Consider the following 19,769-nt stretch of genomic DNA (forward strand, 5'->3'; position numbering starts at 1 on the left):
CACTTGTATCCCAAGAAAGTAGTTTATGTCTCCGAGCTTCACGATCTTGACTCTCTGTTGCAGCTCTGCTTCGATGGCATTTATCATCTCCTCCTGCTTGCACAACACCAGAATGTCATCTACGTAAATGAGCAGATACATCCATTCCGTACCGATTAGCTTCTTGTAGAGACAGGAATCAGACTTACACTGACTGAAGCCTAATTCCAAGAGTATAGCCGTAATTGTTTGATGCCAGACCCTAGCAGCCTGCTTTAACCCGTAGATACTTTTACGGAGTCTGCACACTTTCGTCGAGTTTCGGTGATCGATGAATCCCGGTGGCTGCCGCATGTATATTTCCTCGCTCAAGTTTCCATAAAGATAAGCGGTCTTTACGTCCAAATGTCTGACAATCATTTTACGCTGGCCCGCAATCGCAAGAAGCACTCGAAATGTCGCTTGCATCGCCACAGGGGCGAACACCTCGGTGAAGTCCGATCCAAACTTTTGGGTGTACCCCTGAGCGACAAGCCTTGCCTTGAATCTTTCCACCTTTCCTTCCGCATTCAGCTTTTTACGAAAAACCCACCTGCATCCTACAACGTTGTGTCCGGGCGGCGGATCCACTAGTTCCCACGTGTTGTTAGACATCAAGGACTCCAACTCTTCTCGCATCGCTTGTGACCACTCCTCCTTTTCGGCGCAACTGGTAGCTTCCTTGTATGTTGCAGGTTCAAACTGCTCCACCGCAACCAGTCCCAGCTCGTAATCTCTCAGCCGCGCTGGAACGACGCCTCTCGTTTCTCTGCGCGGAAGTACTCGCCGTCCTCCGCAAGCACCTTCCTCTTCACGGTCTATTTCTTCACTTTCTTCTTCATCTTCTTCTGTATTCACAATGGGCCTTACAGGTACCGGTTTTGCAAGTTCCTCCCCAACACTCTTCGGTTGTTCACCCAACACAATCTCACCCTGCATTTCCAGTTTTTCAATAAACTTAACATCCCGGCTTATGGTAATACGATCACTACTTTTGTCCAGAAAACGGAACGCTTTATGTTCATTTGAGTATCCCACAAACACTAACTTTCTTGCCTTCACTTCCATCTTCTTTCTCTTCTCCGCTGGTATTTGGACCCACGCCTCACATCCAAAAATCTTGAAATGCTCGTAGTTCGGTTTCTTGCCATACCACTTTTCAAACGGACTCACTTCGACGGACCGGGTCGGAAGACGGTTCTGTAGATATGTCGCCGTCAACACCGCTTCTCCCCAGTACCTTGGTTCCATGTCCGCATCCCGCAGCATGCACAGAGTCATCTCCTTCAGGTAGCGATTCTTTCTCTCGGCCACCCCATTTTGCTGCGGAGAGTAGGGGGCCGTGAATTGACTCACGATACCTTCTTTCCTGAGAAAATCCTATAGATCGCTGCAAACATATTCCCCTCCTCCATCGGACCTGATGATTCGGGGTGCCTTGCCGATTTGCGTCTTGCAAAATCTAACAAAATCCTTCACCTTTTCCGCCGCATCAGATTTCTTTCGCAGTAGATAAATGAAAGTCATCCGAGTGTAATCATCTATCAATGTGAGAAAGTATTTATTCCCACTAGGTGTTTCCTCCATTGGCCCACTCAAGTCGGTGTGGACCAGATCCAACTTTTCCTTCACCTCATGGTCAGCATGCTTTGGAAATGGAATCCGAGACATTTTCCCCTCCATACAGGAACTGCAGACTGTTCTCACGCCACAGTCCACGAGCTTCATCCCCTCAGCATAGCCCTTACTGGAAATCATCCGTACCACCTCTGGATCCCGATGTCCGAGCCGCCGATGCCAGGTATGTTGGCAATCAGCAGTGTGCGATGGGTGGACACTCACCATCGCCTGATTCGGTGTGCACAGCTTGTACAAACTGCCGTGACGCATAGCTAGCGCCGAAATTTCCCCCATTCGGTTTCGAATCTCGCAGCGGTTGTCGGAAAATACTACATCAAAACATTTGGAAGCCAGAGTACTCACCGATACTAATCCGCTCGTCAGCTTTGGAACAAAAAGGACATCGCTGAGCACAATGTCGACAGGATTACCTTTACCGTCGACACCAACGATACTTCCGGAGCCAGTTCCAGAAACTTCCGCTTTCTCTCCATCCGCCAGCATAACACTAACGCCAGCCGTTTCTTCTAGTGTCGAAAAGAATTTCTTGTCCCCGGTCATGTGGCGCGACGCCCCGCTGTCCACAAACCAGGCGGTCGGTTCTCCGTGACCAACCATCCAAGCAAGAGGTCCACTGTCAACACTAGCTTGTTTCACTTTTACTTCTTCTTTTTGCTTCACTTCTTCCACTCTTCGTCCATCAACTGAACCTTTCTTCAACAACCGGCAGTTTCGCTTTAAATGTCCCGGCTTTTTGCAATGGAAACATTCACGCGTTTCCATGCCACTGCCCGCACTAGCACCACCGCGATTTTTCTTGAAATCCGTACGCAATGCTTTTTCACTGTTTCCCGACGCAACACCAGCACGCTCGCGACGCTTCTCCGCTTCGGCCAGGAGCTTCGATTTCACCAAGTCCAAAGTTAGCTCCGCGATAGGCCGCTGCTCTAACGCCGTCGTCAATGGATCATACGATTCAGGCACCGAGCAAAGCAAAATTGCTACCTGCCACTTTGCGGGAATTCCGTCACCCGTATCCGCGATACGCTGCAGCAAGTCGGTAAAGTCCTGCAGATGTTGCTCCATGTCACCATTTTCGGAAAGTTCCAACCGCGTCAACTTTTTGAGCAAATACACTTCCGAACCTTTATCGTGATATTTCTTCAGCGCGTCCCAAGCTTCTTTCGCCGATGCACAATTCCGGATCAAACTTGTCTGACTGTCATCAACACACAACCCAATCGTTGCTCGCGCTTTCAAGTCAAGCTTTTCCCACGCGTTGGTCACCGGCACTGGCCTCGCACTGTCGATCACACACCACATTTCTTCACGGATGAGCAACATCTCCATTTTGAATTTCCATGATTGATAATTATGGTTACTCAACTTCGGGAGCGAGAAGCGTTGGTCCGCCATTTTCTTCTTCGCTCACGGAATCACTCTTCGCGATGAAAATTCCTCACCGCGGAATCACTATCGAATCTTCCTTTTCACTAATCACTTCTCTGGGCCAATAACCTGTTCGGCGGAATCACGGCAGAGGCGCAAACGACGGGAATAATAGCGAAAAGGGAACACCATGCGAAATAAAGGAACACGAACACGGAGTACTTTTAACTACGTCTTTATTCGCGGAACACTTGTACAGTTGTGTCGGTCGATTGAAAACTTTTCTCTCTGCTGCGCAGCGGTGCGCTGGCTCTCCACGCAGTCGCCGCGTCGATGACGATTCTACACACAGTGAAAGGGGTGCGTTCGCGCACGATGAATGTCGTCAGGGTTGAACTCCCAACAACCTCGCAGCCTAGGAGAACTTGGTGAACCTGGCTTGACTTTTTTGGTTAAACGCAAGAATCGCTTATACAACATTTTTCATAATTTAATGATAGAATATGGTTCAATATCTGAGCAAGTAATGCGTCACCTCGCAACCTGGGAGAACTTGGTGAACCTGGCGTGGCTATTTTGGTTAAATGCAAGAATCGCTTATAGGCCTTTTCAAAGTTTTAAGACAGAATTTGTTTCAAAAACTGGACCAGTAATGCGTCACCTCGCAGCCTAGGAGAACTTGGTGAACCTGGCTTGGCTATTTTGGTTAAACGCAAGAATCGCTTACTCACCTTCAAAGTTTCAAGACAGAATTTGTTTCAAAAACTAGATCAGTTATACGTCACCTCGCAGCCTAGGAGAACTTGGTGAACCTGGCTTGACTTTTTTGGTTAAACGCAAGAATCGCTTATACACCTTTACAAAGTTTTAAGAAAGAATATGTTTCAAAAACTGGACCAGTAACGCGTCACCTCGCAGCCTAGGAGAACTTGGTGAACCTGGCTTGGCTATTTTGGTTAAATGCAAGAATCGCTTATACGCCTTTTCAAAGTTTTAAGACAGAATTTGTTTCAAAAACTGGACCAGTAATGCGTCACCTCGCAACCTGGGAGAACTTGGTGAACCTGGCTTAGCTATTTTGGTTAAACGCAAGAATCGCTTACACACCTTCAAAGTTTCAAGACAGAATTTGTTTCAAAAACTGGACCAGTAATGCGTCACCTCGCAATCTGGGAGAACTTGGTGAACCTGGCTTGGCTATTTTGGTTAAACGCAAGAATCGCTTACTCACCTTCAAAGTTTTAAGACAGAATTTGTTTCAAAAACTAGATCAGTAACGCGTCACCTCGCAATCTGGGAGAACTTGGTGAACCTGGCTTGGCTATTTTGGTTAAACGCAAGAATCGCTTACTCACCTTCAAAGTTTCAAGACAGAATTTGTTTCAAAAACTAGATCAGTTATACGTCACCTCGCAGCCTAGGAGAACTTGGTGAACCTGGCTTGACTTTTTTGGTTAAACGCAAGAATCGCTTATACACCTTTTCAAAGTTTTAAGAAAGAATATGTTTCAAAAACTGGACCAGTAATGCGTCACCTCGCAGCCTAGGAGAACTTGGTGAACCTGGCTTGACTTTCTTGGTTAAACGCAAGAATCGCTTATACACCTTTTCAAAGTTTTAAGAAAGAATATGTTTCAAAAACTGGACCAGTAACGCGTCACCTCGCAGCCTAGGAGAATTTGGTGAACCTGGCTTGACTTTTTTGGTTAAACGCAAGAATCGCTTATACACCTTTTCACAGTTTTAAGAAAGAATATGTTTCAAAAAACTGGACCAGTAATGCGTCACCTCGCAGCCTAGGAGAACTTGGTGAACCTGGCTTGACTTTTTTGGTTAAACGCAAGAATCGCTTATACAACATTTTTCATAATTTAATGATAGAATATGGTTCAATATCTGAGCAAGTAATGCGTCACCTCGCAACCTGGGAGAACTTAGGAAACAGCCTGGAACATTTTTTGTTAAACACAATATTTTTTTTTTCTATGTGTTGCGTCACCTTGTACCTGTGATAATTTCTAAGTAACAGCAAGAATCCATTATGCACTATTTGAAAACTTCAACTTTGATGAAGTTTGTTAATTTACCCTCGGAGCTTCGGATATTTTAAAGAACCCAGCAGGACATTCTACCACCCCTCCCCCCCTAAAGTACGTTTAATTGCTTCTTAAAATTATAAATGGTATTATAAATTGATTAATATGAATCATTTCTGACTTGTCCAATAATGACGTTGACCAAGATGACGATATATGTGATGTTGCTTCGCGCCATGTACATCAGTAAGTCGGCTCCAGAGGCACGCCATGTACATAGTTTGGTGTCCGGATCTATAAATATTCAACAGCCATGATTGCCATAAGAAACAGAGAAAAAATGTATTTATATTGAACGGGAGCAAATTCTTCGCTTTAAAATAGGTTGTTAACTACATATAGTAAGGGGATTCACTAATTTTACAGAATAGCTTATCCTTACAAAACTGTTTTTAAAGGATTTTTTCCAGACTTCGAAAATAGTTTTTCCGACTTTTCACCGATTTTCCTCAACAGTCGAAAATTTTTTGGAAAACCATTTTCATTTTGTATTTTTTTTTTAATTGCTGCGAAAATTTGCTTATGATTTCACAAAGTAGGTAGTGTCTGTGGAAAATGTTTGTTTTCCAATGGAGTTTTCCGGGAAATTAGGTGAACCAGATGTTTTTCAATTAAGTTTTTGTTCATATATATATGAGAACTACTTATAAAATAAAAAAAAAATCATTAAGGCGGCACGGGACGACGTGTAATTTTTCCTATCTTCCCTCTCTTTCTAACAATTTGCCTCGCGATTCTTAAGAAGCAAATATCAATTTCCACTGCACTGACGTAGCTGAAACTTTAGTCGATTGTGCACCACAACTGAGCAAATGAACGATCAAATTTCTAGTCAATTATATGAAGTAGAAGTTGAGATTTGCATCTTACTAGCAACAGAGCAATGGCGGACGATTCAACCACCGTCCCGTTTGTAGGAACCAGGGCATTCAAGGATTATAATAATAACTGTTTCTTTACAAATTCACTTTATGTATTTATTCACCGCTCGCAGATTCACACACGTTCGACCTCTCGCTTCGTTCCTTACTCGATATCTCTCAACCTGACGTACACACGGCGCCTGCCTATCGATCTACCACTCGCAGGGTTGCCTAACCTGGTCTGTCTTCGCAAAGGGCCAATGCACGTTAAGACCCTACACCCCCCCTACACATTAAAGTCATCAACTTTGTTGATATGGTATTCATCCAAATAAGCTGGCCGACGATGCGCGCGAACTGATGGTTCTCGTTTGTTAGATTCCTCCGTTTGAACTTTTCTCCTCTCCTGGTATGGTTCCTGGATATGACCAGACACCTGCTGATCATCCTCGTTGTGATGACTCGATGAATCTTCGAGGAAATTTTCCGCGGCAGTGCTGCATGGCAGTGGCTTAAGATGGGCTACGTTTCGATGCATAACCCGATCGGATTCCCTTGATCGCAGTGTAGCATCCGCTCCATTGAGTTCAACGATTTCGTATTCTTCAGATCCAAATGTTCCACAAAGCTTGTTCGCCTTTTGCAACCGCTTAGCAACAACAGTATCTCCCACTCTCAGCTGCGATGGTTTTGCTAGACGGCGTGAATCTGAGTATTCGGCTCCCTTAAGCTTCCTCTCCCAATCTTTGTCGGGTATCTCTTCCACATCCGTGCGCACAGATGTCCCATTGAAATCCGGTAGCTTATCACGAAGGATCCGTCCAAACATGAGCGAAGAAGGTGCTACTCCAGTTGTACTATGTGGTGTCGAGTTGTACATGAGCAAAAAAGATCTCAAGTCCCAGATCCAATCAGGACTGTCAGATTCTTGACTAATTTGCAAATGCTTCAGGATTGTCTTGTTAGCCCGTTCCACTTCCCCATTTGCTTGGGGCCAATAAGGTGTAGTTTTAAGGAGCACGATGCCATATTCTTTACAATATCTCTTTATGTCTTCGCTGATAAACTGAGGACCATTATCCGACTTGATCGTTTCAGGGAATCCAAACCTACAGAACGTCTCGTGCAAGGCCTCAACCGTACGCTTGGCCGTTGTCTGTCGCATGACTACAGCTTCAGTAAACCTGCTGAAATAATCCACTAAAACAAAGAGAGAGTGTCCAGACGGTAACGGTCCCATGAAATCTACCGCAATATCTGTCCAGGGGCGTTCTGGCATTCGGGTTCTCTTCAACGGTTCTGGAGGCCCCAAATTTGAGACCAAAATACACTGTTTGCATCCCTTTACCCATGATTCCGCTTGTTTGTCGAGGCCTGGCCACCAGACTTTTTGTCTTAGTCTACGTTTCATTGCAGCTATACCTGGATGTGATTCGTGTGCTAGCTCCAGTACTTGGTTCTGCAAAATCGAAGGCATTATCAATCGATTACCTCTCAACAGAAGCCCGTCAACACTGTAAAGCTCATTGGAAAACGGCTTGAACTCCTTAGGCATGTCTTCTAACGATCCTGTCTGCAGAGATTCCTGAACCTTTTGAATTGTGTCATCTTTCTGTGATTACTTCCGAACTTCATCAATTGTCACCGCGGTAGGAACAGCTAACTCAACGATACTATGAATGTATCCCTCCATGGATTCATCAAATGGTTCCGGTGATGATTCACTCAGTCTAGACAGACTATCAGCAATGTTGGCACATCCTTGGATGTGCTCAATGTCATAAGTGTATGCTTGCAACCGCAGGACCCAGCGTTCGATCCGCGGGCAAGGCCTCGATCGGGGACCAAACAAAAACTTTAATGCCTTGCAATCCGTCACGAGCAAGGGGTCGGACAGCTCATTGATACTGGGATTAATATTGGTTGATATTTTTAATATTTATTAAAATCCATAATTTCATCAAAGTAGCTTTGGTTTTCTTTTCAATGAACATCTGTCATAAACCAGGATGTTGAAGACAACGAAAGTCAAACCGTAGACAAACATTGGCAAAGAATTGAAGTATTTGAAATCATATTTCATTTTTTCTATTTGTAGTTAGTACATCACACACAATTTTTACAGTTTCAGGAGCTGACGATACAAAGACCCACACCAAAGAGGATCCTTTGCTGAAGACGAAATCAGCTCTACTTGATGTTCCTTGAGATAACAAATCAAATACCAAGATCTCTTACATATAATCTTTCAATAAAACCTAATTCCTTTAAGGCAGATTCCATGCAAATATGTTCAACAAGCGTATGTGTATCATGCTCGATTTCCACGTAGCTGAGGGAGGTTTGGTAAATCAAACTCTCGGTACATAATTTAATAAATAATCTCTTATGCTAATATATACCTATCATAAGAGATTATTTATTAAATTATGTACCGACACGTAGAAGGCTCTCAGAATCTATGTGTCTATAAAAGTAGTGAAGTATTTCAGGGGAAAATAATTACGAAATGAGAACCATAGAGCTTGGGAGGGTAAAATTTTAGCCAGGGTTTCGGTTTTTTTGATGATTTGTTATGTTTCGAAAACAGTATGTTATTGGTATGATTTGGGTATCGCTTCCGAGGCAGGATAGTTTCATATTCAGGCCGCTTGATGCCACAAACTAAGCTGGCAGTACCAGCATACATTAAGCAGCATCTCATTGATAAACAAACGGTTGTTCTAACAAAAACCCAGGCTAACATAAATTTTGAATATACCCTGTGCACAAGATGAAGCTGTATGGTAGCGAGGACCGAGGAGTACGGAAATGGCCGGCGGTTTTTTATGTAAAACATCAGGCTGTTCACAAAATAAGATCTGTACTAACTTCTGTGGCATTCTTGTTTGACATGATAACAAACAAAAATAACCATCACGGCACACTTGATCATTTTTGTGATATTTGGATTAATATTTTTAATATTTTTTGATATTTCGATCCCAGATCAGGCTGTCCGACCCCTTGGTCACGAGCGTAAACTTGACTCCTTGCAAATAAAGTTTGAATTTCTCCACTCCCCATACCAATGACAACGCTTCTCGCTCTGTTTGAAAGTACTTTTTCTCCAAGGTTGTCAATGCTTTACTGGCGTACGCGATGATTCGACAGTTACCAGCAGAGCTGTCTTGTAAAAGAACGGCCCCTAGCCCGGTTGCACTAGCATCTGTTATCAGCTTCGTGTGCTCCTTGGGATTGAAGAAACCCAAATGATGAATCTGACACATTGCATCCTTGATTTCCTGGAAAGCAGCCCTTTCTTTATTTGTCCAGTTGAATTGAACGCCTGATCTAAGCAGTTGTCTTAGAGGGTCTGTTTTTGTCGCAAGGTGTGGCACAAATTTCCCAACATAACATACCAACCCCAGAAAGCTTCTGAGTTCTGATACGTTTTGCGGCTCTCGAAAAGTTCTGATCGCAGCAACCCGACTTTCAGTTGGACGAATCCCCTGCACTGAAAGCTGATGACCGAGAATCTCCAAACATTCAACATTATAAACACACTTCTGGTCATTCAACAGAACTCCGTATTCAGATAGTCTATGTAAAACAGCGGTGAGTCTCCTATCGTGTTCTGTTTGAGTTCTACCGTGGACAACAACGTCGTCCAAATATACAATGATTCCGTCCAAGTCTGCAAGGATCGACTCCATGACCTTCTGAAATAATTCAGGCGCACAGCTAACTCCAAACATTAATCGTTTATACCTAATAATATGGAATTGAAATAAAACAACAAAATATATCATTCATGTCTGTAATTTAAAATAAAAAAAAGGTTTATTGAGGTCAATCATCTACCTGAACAGGCCATGTTTCGTGATGAACGTTGTCACGGGTCGTGACCGCTCCGAGATCTCAACTTGGTGGTAGGCGTCTTTAATGTCAATCTTTGAGAACTTTACTGCCCCATTAACGGAACTCAAAAGCTCGTCAACGAGCGGCAGCGGGTGCGTCTCACGCAGTACCGCTTGATTCGCCCGTCGCATATCAATACACAGCCGTATTTCACCAGAGTCCTTAACAACTGGCACAACAGGAGATACCCATGGTGAAGGTCCTGGGGCCGGTTCGATGATGTCTCGTTCCAGCAGCGAGCGAAGCTTCTCTTCGATTTTGTCTTCCAAAGCTATTGGAGGGCGTCTGTATGGCTGTTGAACTGGCTGAATTTTGGGATCGATGGGAATTTCCACTACCACATCTCGAATTTTCGGGAACGGGTTGATTTCCTTCGCTTCTATTGAACCTACACCAAAACCAACCTTCAATACGTTGAGATCCTTCGCTGTCTGATCCCCCAGAAGGCAACGTTGTCCATTCTGCACCACGTAGAATGTAGCAGTGGCTTTGTTCTCAGCTGCTTCAATTTCCGCATTAAACATCCCAATGATCTTCATTGGATCCTTTGAAGCATACGCTAGAAGCGATCGATCAACCTCAGTACTCATGAACGACACATTGATACCGGCGTTCTTCAGTTCTTTCCATGCGCATTCTGTGACAATGTTTGCGTCAGCTCCAGAATCAATGGTCATTGGTATCTCCACTCCCCCCACCTTGAAGCTGAACACATTATTCCCCATCGCATAAAAAACATAATCCTTGGTGTTCCTCTTCTCCGATTCTTCCTCAACAGCTCGTATGCGCTTGACCGGCGGGGCCGATGTTTGGTCGTTCATCCGGCGCTTTGTGCCACCTCCTCTATTGTAGCAACGTTTGGCCCAGTGACCCATTTTACCACAGCTTGCGCATTTTGTTTGTTTTGCCGGGCATTCGAAACTTCCCTGAGTATGTCCTCGACGACCGCACCCATAACAAATGAACCGATCATTCGACGATGTCTGGGAACCGTTAGGAGCGATGTTCCTAACACCGCTTCGTTGATTTCCTTGGAAGATGCGTCGTGGGGGCCTAGCAACACTATTTACCTCGTGTTCTTGTCTGATCGGTACTGACGGTTTCCCAAATTTCTTGGATTGTTGGAGAGATTCTGCCAGACTTGTGCCCAGGGCGATTATTTCTTCCAAGCTCCGGTCCTTCTGCAGCAGCTTCGTACGCAAGTCCTCGGAGCTGCATCCCTGTGCAATTCTATCAGCGATTAACTCATCAACAACGCAGGGGTTGTAACTGCATCGAGCGATTTGCTTCCGCAGCCGCATAACAAAGTCAGTAAAGCGTTCATCCAGTCGTTGAATTATTTGATGGAAAAGATGTCTCTCGTAGGTTTTACGGCGAAACGGTTCGAAATAGTCGTCCAAGCATTTAATCGCAACGTCGTAATACGGAGGATCAGCCGCTACATGTGGAACTTGATTCACTCCGGGTAGGTAGCGCAGCAGCTCTTGCAGTCCTGGGCCTCCCAGGTAGGCAAGCTGAGCCCGTTTATCTTGCTGTGATTCCAAACGCTGAGCTAGAAAGAACGATTCTAAATCGTTTTTCCATGACTCCCACTCAGACGGCAGACGACTCGCTTCCAATGCTACATCAAATGGTTTGATCCGACTTGATGCAGCCATCCTGTAAACAATATTGGATGGTAACCTTATCTTATATAATTTCAACGCTGCTTTCCCAAAAAGAAAATCATGATATAAATAAAAATTAATATACACCAGTTATTTGCAGTTGTGGAAACGCTTATTTGAGTTAATAAAACACCGTTTTTTTCATAATGTTTATTTCCATATATTTTTCAATTATTGGTCAATGTAAATGGAATTCACAATCTAAGATGCAGTACTCCTTGTCCTTATGTACCAGCTTATTATACGCTTAACCATTTTTACCAATAGTGAATTGTGGCAATCAGCTATTAATGTTTGGTTACACAACAATTTCCTTTTTTTTTCAACCGCCTCAAATGTGGTACACAACCATTATCAATTTGGTACACAACCATTTCTATTTTGGTACCTAACCATTACCCCTTTGATACTCAACAATGTTCACGTTGGTACACAACCAGCTCACTTTTGGTACTTAACCATCCCTCTAGTGGTACATAACCATTTCTTATTTGACACACTTCTATGTTTGTAGTTAATTATTACTTATTTGATGCTTAAAAATGTTCACATTGGTACACAACCAGGTCACTATTGGTACCTAACCATCTCTATTCTGGTACACAACCATTTTCAATTTGGTACACAACCATTTCTGTTTACATACGCAGCTATAACAGGCAGCGTCACCAATACAATATTCCAAGTGAAAAATAAATACGTACGACCCCTTCACAATTACCTCATAAAATTGAACGATTGTTGATACACAATCCACTTAATTTCGGTACAACCCAGAACATTAATGTAGATGCACAATACCTCCATTCTAAAATCCGTCTTAATCTCTGTTATGGTACAAACCCATCTGCAAAACGACATAAACCCATTACACACTTCTTCTAGTTTTCAGATTGACACGTACATAACCACCCATAAACATTTATCTCAATTATTGTCACCTGAAAACAACACCAATACTCAATTTCATACCCAATAATTAGACGTAGCAAACAAAATTTCAAAAACCATTTCTGACGTTAAAAAACACATTTTGCCCCACTGTGATTTTTTCCACTGCATAACTGGTGTATGTTCCCCCCATAGATAATGCAGAGAAAACATCCACGAAAGAATCCAACAGCAACTGAAAAGGGTGATCTTCCCTTTCTATCCCTCACTTATAATTGTTGGGTACTCACATTGACGCTCCGGCAAATTCTAACCTCTCAGGTATCCACAGCAGCTGGCGCTACCGCTTGGCCCGCCGAACGCCAACAATCGGCTGAATTACAACCTCGCTTTCTTCTTCCACTAAAATCACTTGCACTCACGTTATCACTATATTTTCGTCCTCGTCGCCAAACTGTAGGAACCAGGGCATTCAAGGATTATAATAATAACTGTTTCTTTACAAATTCACTTTATGTATTTATTCACCGCTCGCAGATTCACACACGTTCGACCTCTCGCTTCGTTCCTTACTCGATATCTCTCAACCTGACGTACACACGGCGCCTGCCTATCGATCTACCACTCGCAGGGTTGCCTAACCTGGTCTGTCTTCGCAAAGGGCCAATGCACGTTAAGACCCTACACCGTTCAGCCTTAAACTCTGAGAACCTTCGTAACAATTTGTACGATAATAAAAAGATCCTTTTATGTATAATGAGTATGATTTGTAATACTCCAAATGTTTGAGCGATGGTTAAAATCAAAATGATAAAACACAGCATTCCCAACTAACAATTGCAAGTCACAAACAAGCAAGCTTACTGAATTGTTGCTTAATAATGGTAATGATAGCTGAACTAAAATTATGCTCTACACATTACAGTTCAAATGATTTTTCGATTGAGAAAATAGTCAATGCTCGACTTTCCTCACCGGTATCAACAATGATAAATTATAAGTTTAACAAGAAATTTATTCGACAAGCATTGATTCCTTAACAAAATAGTTTAACAAAACATTTGTCTGCACTTTATTAAGCTGATGTATCGATAAGCATATGCTCCTGAACAATGCACTTTTCACTTGTCAAATAAACGCCTTCAGCCCGTCATAGTTTGACTCGAAACTTTGTTCGGATTATGGGATAAATCATGGCTAAAACTGTTTAGACAACCAAGTTATCAATGAACCAAAATATTAAATGAATCACATAAAATAAAACGGATTAGAATTATGTAGTTTAACATTGAGTGCCAAGAGACGTAATCAACGTAAATATGAGGCATTTATTTATTATTATTAGTCAGCAGTTCGATTGTACGAGACGCTTGGATCGATGCATTTGACATTTCAGTGCTGTCGTGAATACCCACAGTCACCTAGATAACCAAACAGCATTCAGAAATCGTATCCCTAAACATCCTTATGCACTATTTATTGAACATAATATAAAGATTCCATGACAAAAGCATAAATGAAACAATTTCTTAACGGATCTTAGACTGAGCATGAGTATATTACCCGAACAGATGCTGTGAATGCACCATGTCCAAGACCATACAGCACCACTTATTGTCATACATTTTTAAAGATCGATATTTTTAAATAAAACTAAAAACATATTCATATCGCAATTAGTTCGTCTGGAAACAATATCTTCAATAAGGACCAACACTTTTTGGCCGCATTCGATACAAGTTTTCTCACCGTGCGATACAAATACTGACAGCGAAATCAGAATGGAAAACACGCGTTTTGAGTTGAACAGCTGTTAAGTATAAGGCGTTGTTCAGTTGATTACCACGTGCTGTGCTAATTCACCACTGCTGAACACAAGTTCAGCAGTGATCATTATTGAGTCATGGGAAGATTATGATTTGCTTTGGGTGCTGCATCTCACCATCTCTAGGATGGCGCAGATAGGAAGGCATGCGGCTGGCAATCGACAGGTCTCGAGTTCTAATCCGGATTTAGGTAAATTTATATGTAATTCTTATTTCATAATAGGTGTTCTCAACATGAGAGCAAATAATTACTCTCGTGAGAGTTTCAACATTTTTGCATTTTATTTATTTTCATTCATTTTTGCCAAAGCTTAATAACAACTTTCTTGTACATTTGTAAAACGCTTTGAACAACAAAAAAATAAGTTGGTGCACAACATGATGCTTTATAACTTCTCCAAATTTGTGTGAACAAAACCCGAACATAGGTTGTACGTGAAAGTAATTCAAATGTTATTAAACATTATGCTGAATTGATTCGTCATAATGGTGCCTGTTAAATGAGTGATTGTTAGTCGGGAATTGTTTCTAACACCTTGTGAAACGACCCACAATTTATGAATCCGTAAAAATTACCATAGTTTATGGATCACTCGTCTGATCAATAGGTAGTACGCAGATCACAAAATATTTCATGGGCTATCTCGATGCGTGTAAAAATTCAGTCAAGGAATCGCTCAAGAAATGAGCAAACGTCGCTTAATTCTGGATCCTAATACGGTGATTCATAAATAGTGGTCAAAATTAAGGTAATTCATCGGTGTTGGGTCATTGTTTGTGACCGCATAAATTGGTGGCCCTTTGTCATCACTATATCAAACACACCATGTGCATACTAAAAAGAGTCGTTGAAAAAAAGAAACGTTTTTTAGAGGTTTGCACTACTGATTAATTAAGTTAAACGTATCAATTAAATATTTAGTTTACCGTTTTAGCCCAAAACACGGTATTTGGAACATAAAAATAACCATGCCTTAATACCGTGCATTGGTACTGTGGTGAGTGTAATTCTGTCAATATTTTTATTTACTTGTGTTTGTAAATATATGCCAAATTTATTAGTTAAGACGGTTTAATATTATAACGTTTGAGCATTGGCGTAAAAAGGGATGGCCTAGTCTCCTCCAGTCCAGAATAATCCATTTCGGAAAAACATGAGATTCAGGCTATAAGTATTCTTGGAGCAGTACTTGAGTATAAAAACATCTATTTCAACCTAATATCAACATAGCCGTGGCCCCCTAGACCTATGACCTAGTTATGCTTATGCGTTTGAACTAGTTATTCAGTAACTGATCGTGTCTCAAAAATCAAGTCAATCGGTTTAAAATTGACTGCGTTATAGATGCAAGTGCCCAAAATAGATGCTCCTGCCCAAATGGTCGCAGACCCTACCTACCTATTATTATTATCTCCGTATTTCCGTTCCGGTTACAAGATGCCTATAGGAAAGGAATGCAACAAGGTCAATATCAATGGTAAAGATAGCTTTCAACTAACAACTTAAACAGAATACTATCATGTAGCAGAATAATATTTAAATCATTAAATTAAATTACATTGGTCGATTTGAATTTCATACTAATAAGATATTAAAAATCTGTCAACTAGACTGGTATAGTTTATTGCATTGCTAACTGGACTGCGACAAAGTGCGGAGTCTCAAATAAAAGTGCGATATTGCATCAAATCGTTCCAGTGTCTTCACCGCACTTATTCATCACGAGCTAATGAATAAGTGCGGTGAAGACACCGGAACGATCTGACGCAAAATCGCACTTTTATTTGAGATTCCGCACTTCATCGTCGCACTTATAACCGCGCAATCCAGAAACTGCACCGTACTCGTGCCCATAAGTTACATCACGAGAAAATATACCCTTTTCAGCTTCCCCATCCATATTTGTAACACTTTTTGTAATGGGATCTGACACTTTGCTGAACCCCCTCTCCTACGTAAAGCGTGACGTTATTTTTGGACGTTCCCATGCTTATAATAACGGCACGCATTCTAAAAGGTCAAGAGGCAGTCCGATTTACGATAAGCGAAGTTCTCTATTTTCAGATACCCCATCCCTCCTTGTACGTTTTTTTTTATGAAAACCAAAATATGGCGCGAATGTTTTGTCAAAGGGTCTGCCCATAAACTAAGTTGACTCGTATGGTGGGAGAAGGGGGTCTAGCCGAAGTCTACGCTCCATACAAATAAAAAAAATGTATAAACAAAAGTCTACGAGGGGGAGGGGGATTGGGGTTGATTCTGAGGATACCAAAAATGAGTCTACGTAGTTTATGGACAGCGCCAAATCTTATCAAACCAATCCCTCCTCTCACCCATCCCTTCTCCCAAGAATCCTTATGTTATTAATGGACGGCCCGGAACCTGAAAGAAAAGCTGCAGAGCAAATATTCCTACCTTGATGCTCTTGATTTACACCATTCTGGTCCGACTCAACCAACCGACCTCTCCATTCACCACAATTCTATTGACGCTGGGATTGTTCCGCGAAAGTCTCATAAACTTTGGAGGCAGTTTGCAACCCGGAAGAGTTGTTCCAGACTGAGAGCTTGCGAATTGCAGCAAATACACGTTCTACTTAAAACTTGAGCTGGGATTGCTGCTATTCGACTATCAGGAAGCAAGTTGGAAATGTAGATACTCCGTTTCATATTGATCTGCAGACTGTCGTAGTTTTCTGTGCTGTCCACTGCAACTTGAAAGGTAACGGTTACGCATGAGGCCTATGTTATCCGTCAGGTCGGAAGATTGCAGAGAAAAATCATTTGGCGTAGTGGCCAACGTTGGCGGCTCAGCGTTGTTGCTTTTGGCGTGACCTCTGTTCTTCTCCATTTTCTCCAATTTGATGTGCCGCTGATGTTTCATCACTTTTCTGGACCACGTACGTAACACTAGTTCAAACTTGAACAGCACAACCGCTCGGAAGTTTGGACCATCTCGATGTACCGCACAAGGTCCGCCGCATCGGCAATGGATCGAGATCCGGGTGAATATTTTGGCGCCGGCGATGAAGATTCTGTTACTCCGCAGCTACTCTATTAGGAAATGCTGTTCAGGAACGCACTGCTTATAATTTTATTTCTTCGTTGCATCTAAAATGATGTATATTTTATTTAATTTAACTCTTATTTCAAATGAAATTTGTACTTACTTTTCCGTTGCCGCTCCAACTTTTATTTTTATTTATTTTTTTATTGCAAGTCATTTGACAGATGAGTAAACATGGATCCATGTATATTTTTGATGCCATGTATAGGCAAACGAAGATCAACCGGAATTCAAGCAGAAGTTTTCGGTTGAAATAATGTATGGAGATTTGAACATTTTTCCAAATATTTCAATTATTTCGATATTTTGGCAAAAAATATTTGGTAACGCAGATTGCTATCATTGTGACCTACAACCTGTACCAAATATTTTTTTTGGAAAAATGTTAATTAAATCAAAAAACTAGTTTTTATGAATTTCTCCATACATTTTAAAAGTAAAAAACTCCTGCTCACTAGCGCCATCTCTTGTAATTTCGGCCAAAGCGGGTAATCCATTGACGAATCAAAATTAATTTTTACTTAAATTTGACAGTTCAACACTTAAACTTGACAGTTCTCCTAAGGAAATAATTATCGAACTGCCAAGTTTAAGTGAAAATTAATTTTAATTCGCCAATTGACACAGACCCTTAGTATGTATTATAACACAGACAAACAGACGTAACACTCTGATAATTGCCATCGTTCATCGATTTAACGGTTTATTTGAAAATTTAAGGGTTAACCAACTGCCAATCCGCGGCGCTCGCATAGTTTGTTGGCCAAATTCCGTCCTTTTAGAATTGAGCGAACCTGTTTCCGAGACTAAAATATTAATTGAAAAATGTTCGAAGTGTTACCATAGACTAATTGGGTTTTTAAATTAAGAAAAATGTATTGATTTTTTGATGTTAAATATACGAAAGAGCACCTTTTTCTGAACCACCATGATTTTTTTCAGATTTTTAGAACTTCGTGTTGGTACCTAAAATCGCTTTCGAAAAGATTTTTCGAAATCACCTTTTGACAGCTGGCCAACTGCTTGACAGCTCCGCCCAGTACAAAATGCGACGAGGGGTGATTCGACAAATCGCTCCCATACAAACTTCAAACTGATTTTAAAATAGGTTCTCGGGCACCAAAATTCATGAAAATTTGGATTTCGGCTCAGTTTTGCATGCTGATTCTGAATATGGAATTTCGTCGGTGATGGAATTATCTCAACACCGCTAAAGAAGCCAATTTCAAGACCTCGATGTACCAAAGAAAACGATCAAATTTTCGATGACCAGTCCGGTACCCAATAAATATTCATAACCGTGTATTTTTTTCCGTGTAAATTGCCTTTTGTGCAAATTTTATTTAGCGTGTTACATTGATCTGACGCATCAGCTCTGACAGTAAGGGACTAAACATAAATTACGTTAAGTGAGTACCGAGGATTGTTCACAATCTGCGAACTTGACTGCGGAAAAAATCGTGACCATGACGCCGCTGGTGTTACGTCTGTTTGTCTGTGGTTATAAGCTAGGGGTGCGCCATAGGGACAAAATATTTAAAAATATCAAAGTTGAATATTTTCAACCACGGCCAATAAAAACGTCATAAAATGAGTAAATATGTACTCTTGAACCATATTTTGGAGTTTAAAACAAGAATCTAGATGCGACTTTAGGAGCCTATTTAAAACTGAATCGAAAAAGCACACTTTAGAGTAGTTTTGAACGAAAGCGTACATGTTTTTTTAAGCGTGCCAGCACTCACTCATGTGCATAGGAGTGCCCTATATCCATGCTGTTCCAGATAATCGAAAATTAAATATTCTCCACAAGCTTATGAATACTCTCAAGGAGAACGATGAAAATATGTTTATAAATAAGGAGCAATAAAAGTCGTATGACTTGGACTATAAATAAAGGCCCGTTTAGACTATCTGATTTTTCGGTCTGATTCGAGCGATTTGAGTGACCTTTGTTTACGATTTCATACATTTTTTTCGAGCAGTCACTCAAATCAGACCGACAAATCAGATAGTCTAAACGGGCCTTAACTAAGCATATTTAATAATTTGAAACACTCAATTTGGCTGAACAAAAGTGAAGTAGTTTAAATTATTTTTTGTTTTTTTTTTGCTACCCATCACTGATTTTTCAATGTTTAAAACGTTTATGTAACAAATAAAAATGAAATCTAAAAATTTTGTTTAACTATTTTCCATCGATTTCCACACAGATTTTTGCATCCCTAGTTCTCTACTTACCTCCACGCTAAAAACAATACATACTCTTATTGTACAGAGAGATTTTCCTCTGCTGTAAAATGTGTTATCAAGTGACGACGATCATAAAGACCGCATCAAAGACGCAACATTCATTGTTAAACTCGTCAAAAAGTGCATTTTTAAAAAAAATAATGCTAACACAATGTTATAATAAAAATATTGCTTTGCAA

The 19,769-nt window shown here is 41.3% G+C and overlaps 1 protein-coding gene across 3 annotated transcripts; it reads right to left on the bottom strand.

Annotated features, from left to right (window-relative positions):
* Window positions 1-4,325: 4,325 nt before the first annotated feature.
* Window positions 4,326-17,805, bottom strand: LOC115270376 (uncharacterized). Of its 3 annotated transcripts, XM_062845298.1 has the most exons (3): window positions 17,441-17,805; window positions 16,687-17,381; window positions 8,072-15,712 (listed from the first exon to the last, which is right to left on the bottom strand). In XM_062845298.1, the coding sequence occupies exon 3, from the start codon at window positions 11,542-11,544 to the stop codon at window positions 9,826-9,828; it is 1,719 nt and encodes a 572-aa protein (XP_062701282.1). In that variant the 5' UTR covers window positions 11,545-15,712; window positions 16,687-17,381; window positions 17,441-17,805; the 3' UTR covers window positions 8,072-9,825. The 3 variants fall into 3 exon arrangements, 2 of the variants coding, with proteins under 2 accessions (XP_062701282.1, XP_062701281.1); XR_009996175.1 differs by lacking the exon at window positions 8,072-15,712 and adding an exon at window positions 4,326-5,357 and having other exon boundaries at window positions 16,687-17,805; XM_062845297.1 differs by having other exon boundaries at window positions 16,687-17,805.
* Window positions 17,806-19,769: the final 1,964 nt, after the last annotated feature.

The sequence above is a fragment of the Aedes albopictus genome, chromosome 1, assembly GCF_035046485.1.
Source record: "Aedes albopictus strain Foshan chromosome 1, AalbF5, whole genome shotgun sequence".
Lineage (NCBI taxonomy): Eukaryota > Metazoa > Arthropoda > Insecta > Diptera > Culicidae > Aedes > Aedes albopictus.

Excerpts from the sequence above, each read along its gene's own strand:
- LOC115270376 (XM_062845298.1), bottom strand. The coding sequence starts at position 11,544 with ATGGCTGCATCAAGTCGGATCAAACCATTTGATGTAGCATTGGAAGCG.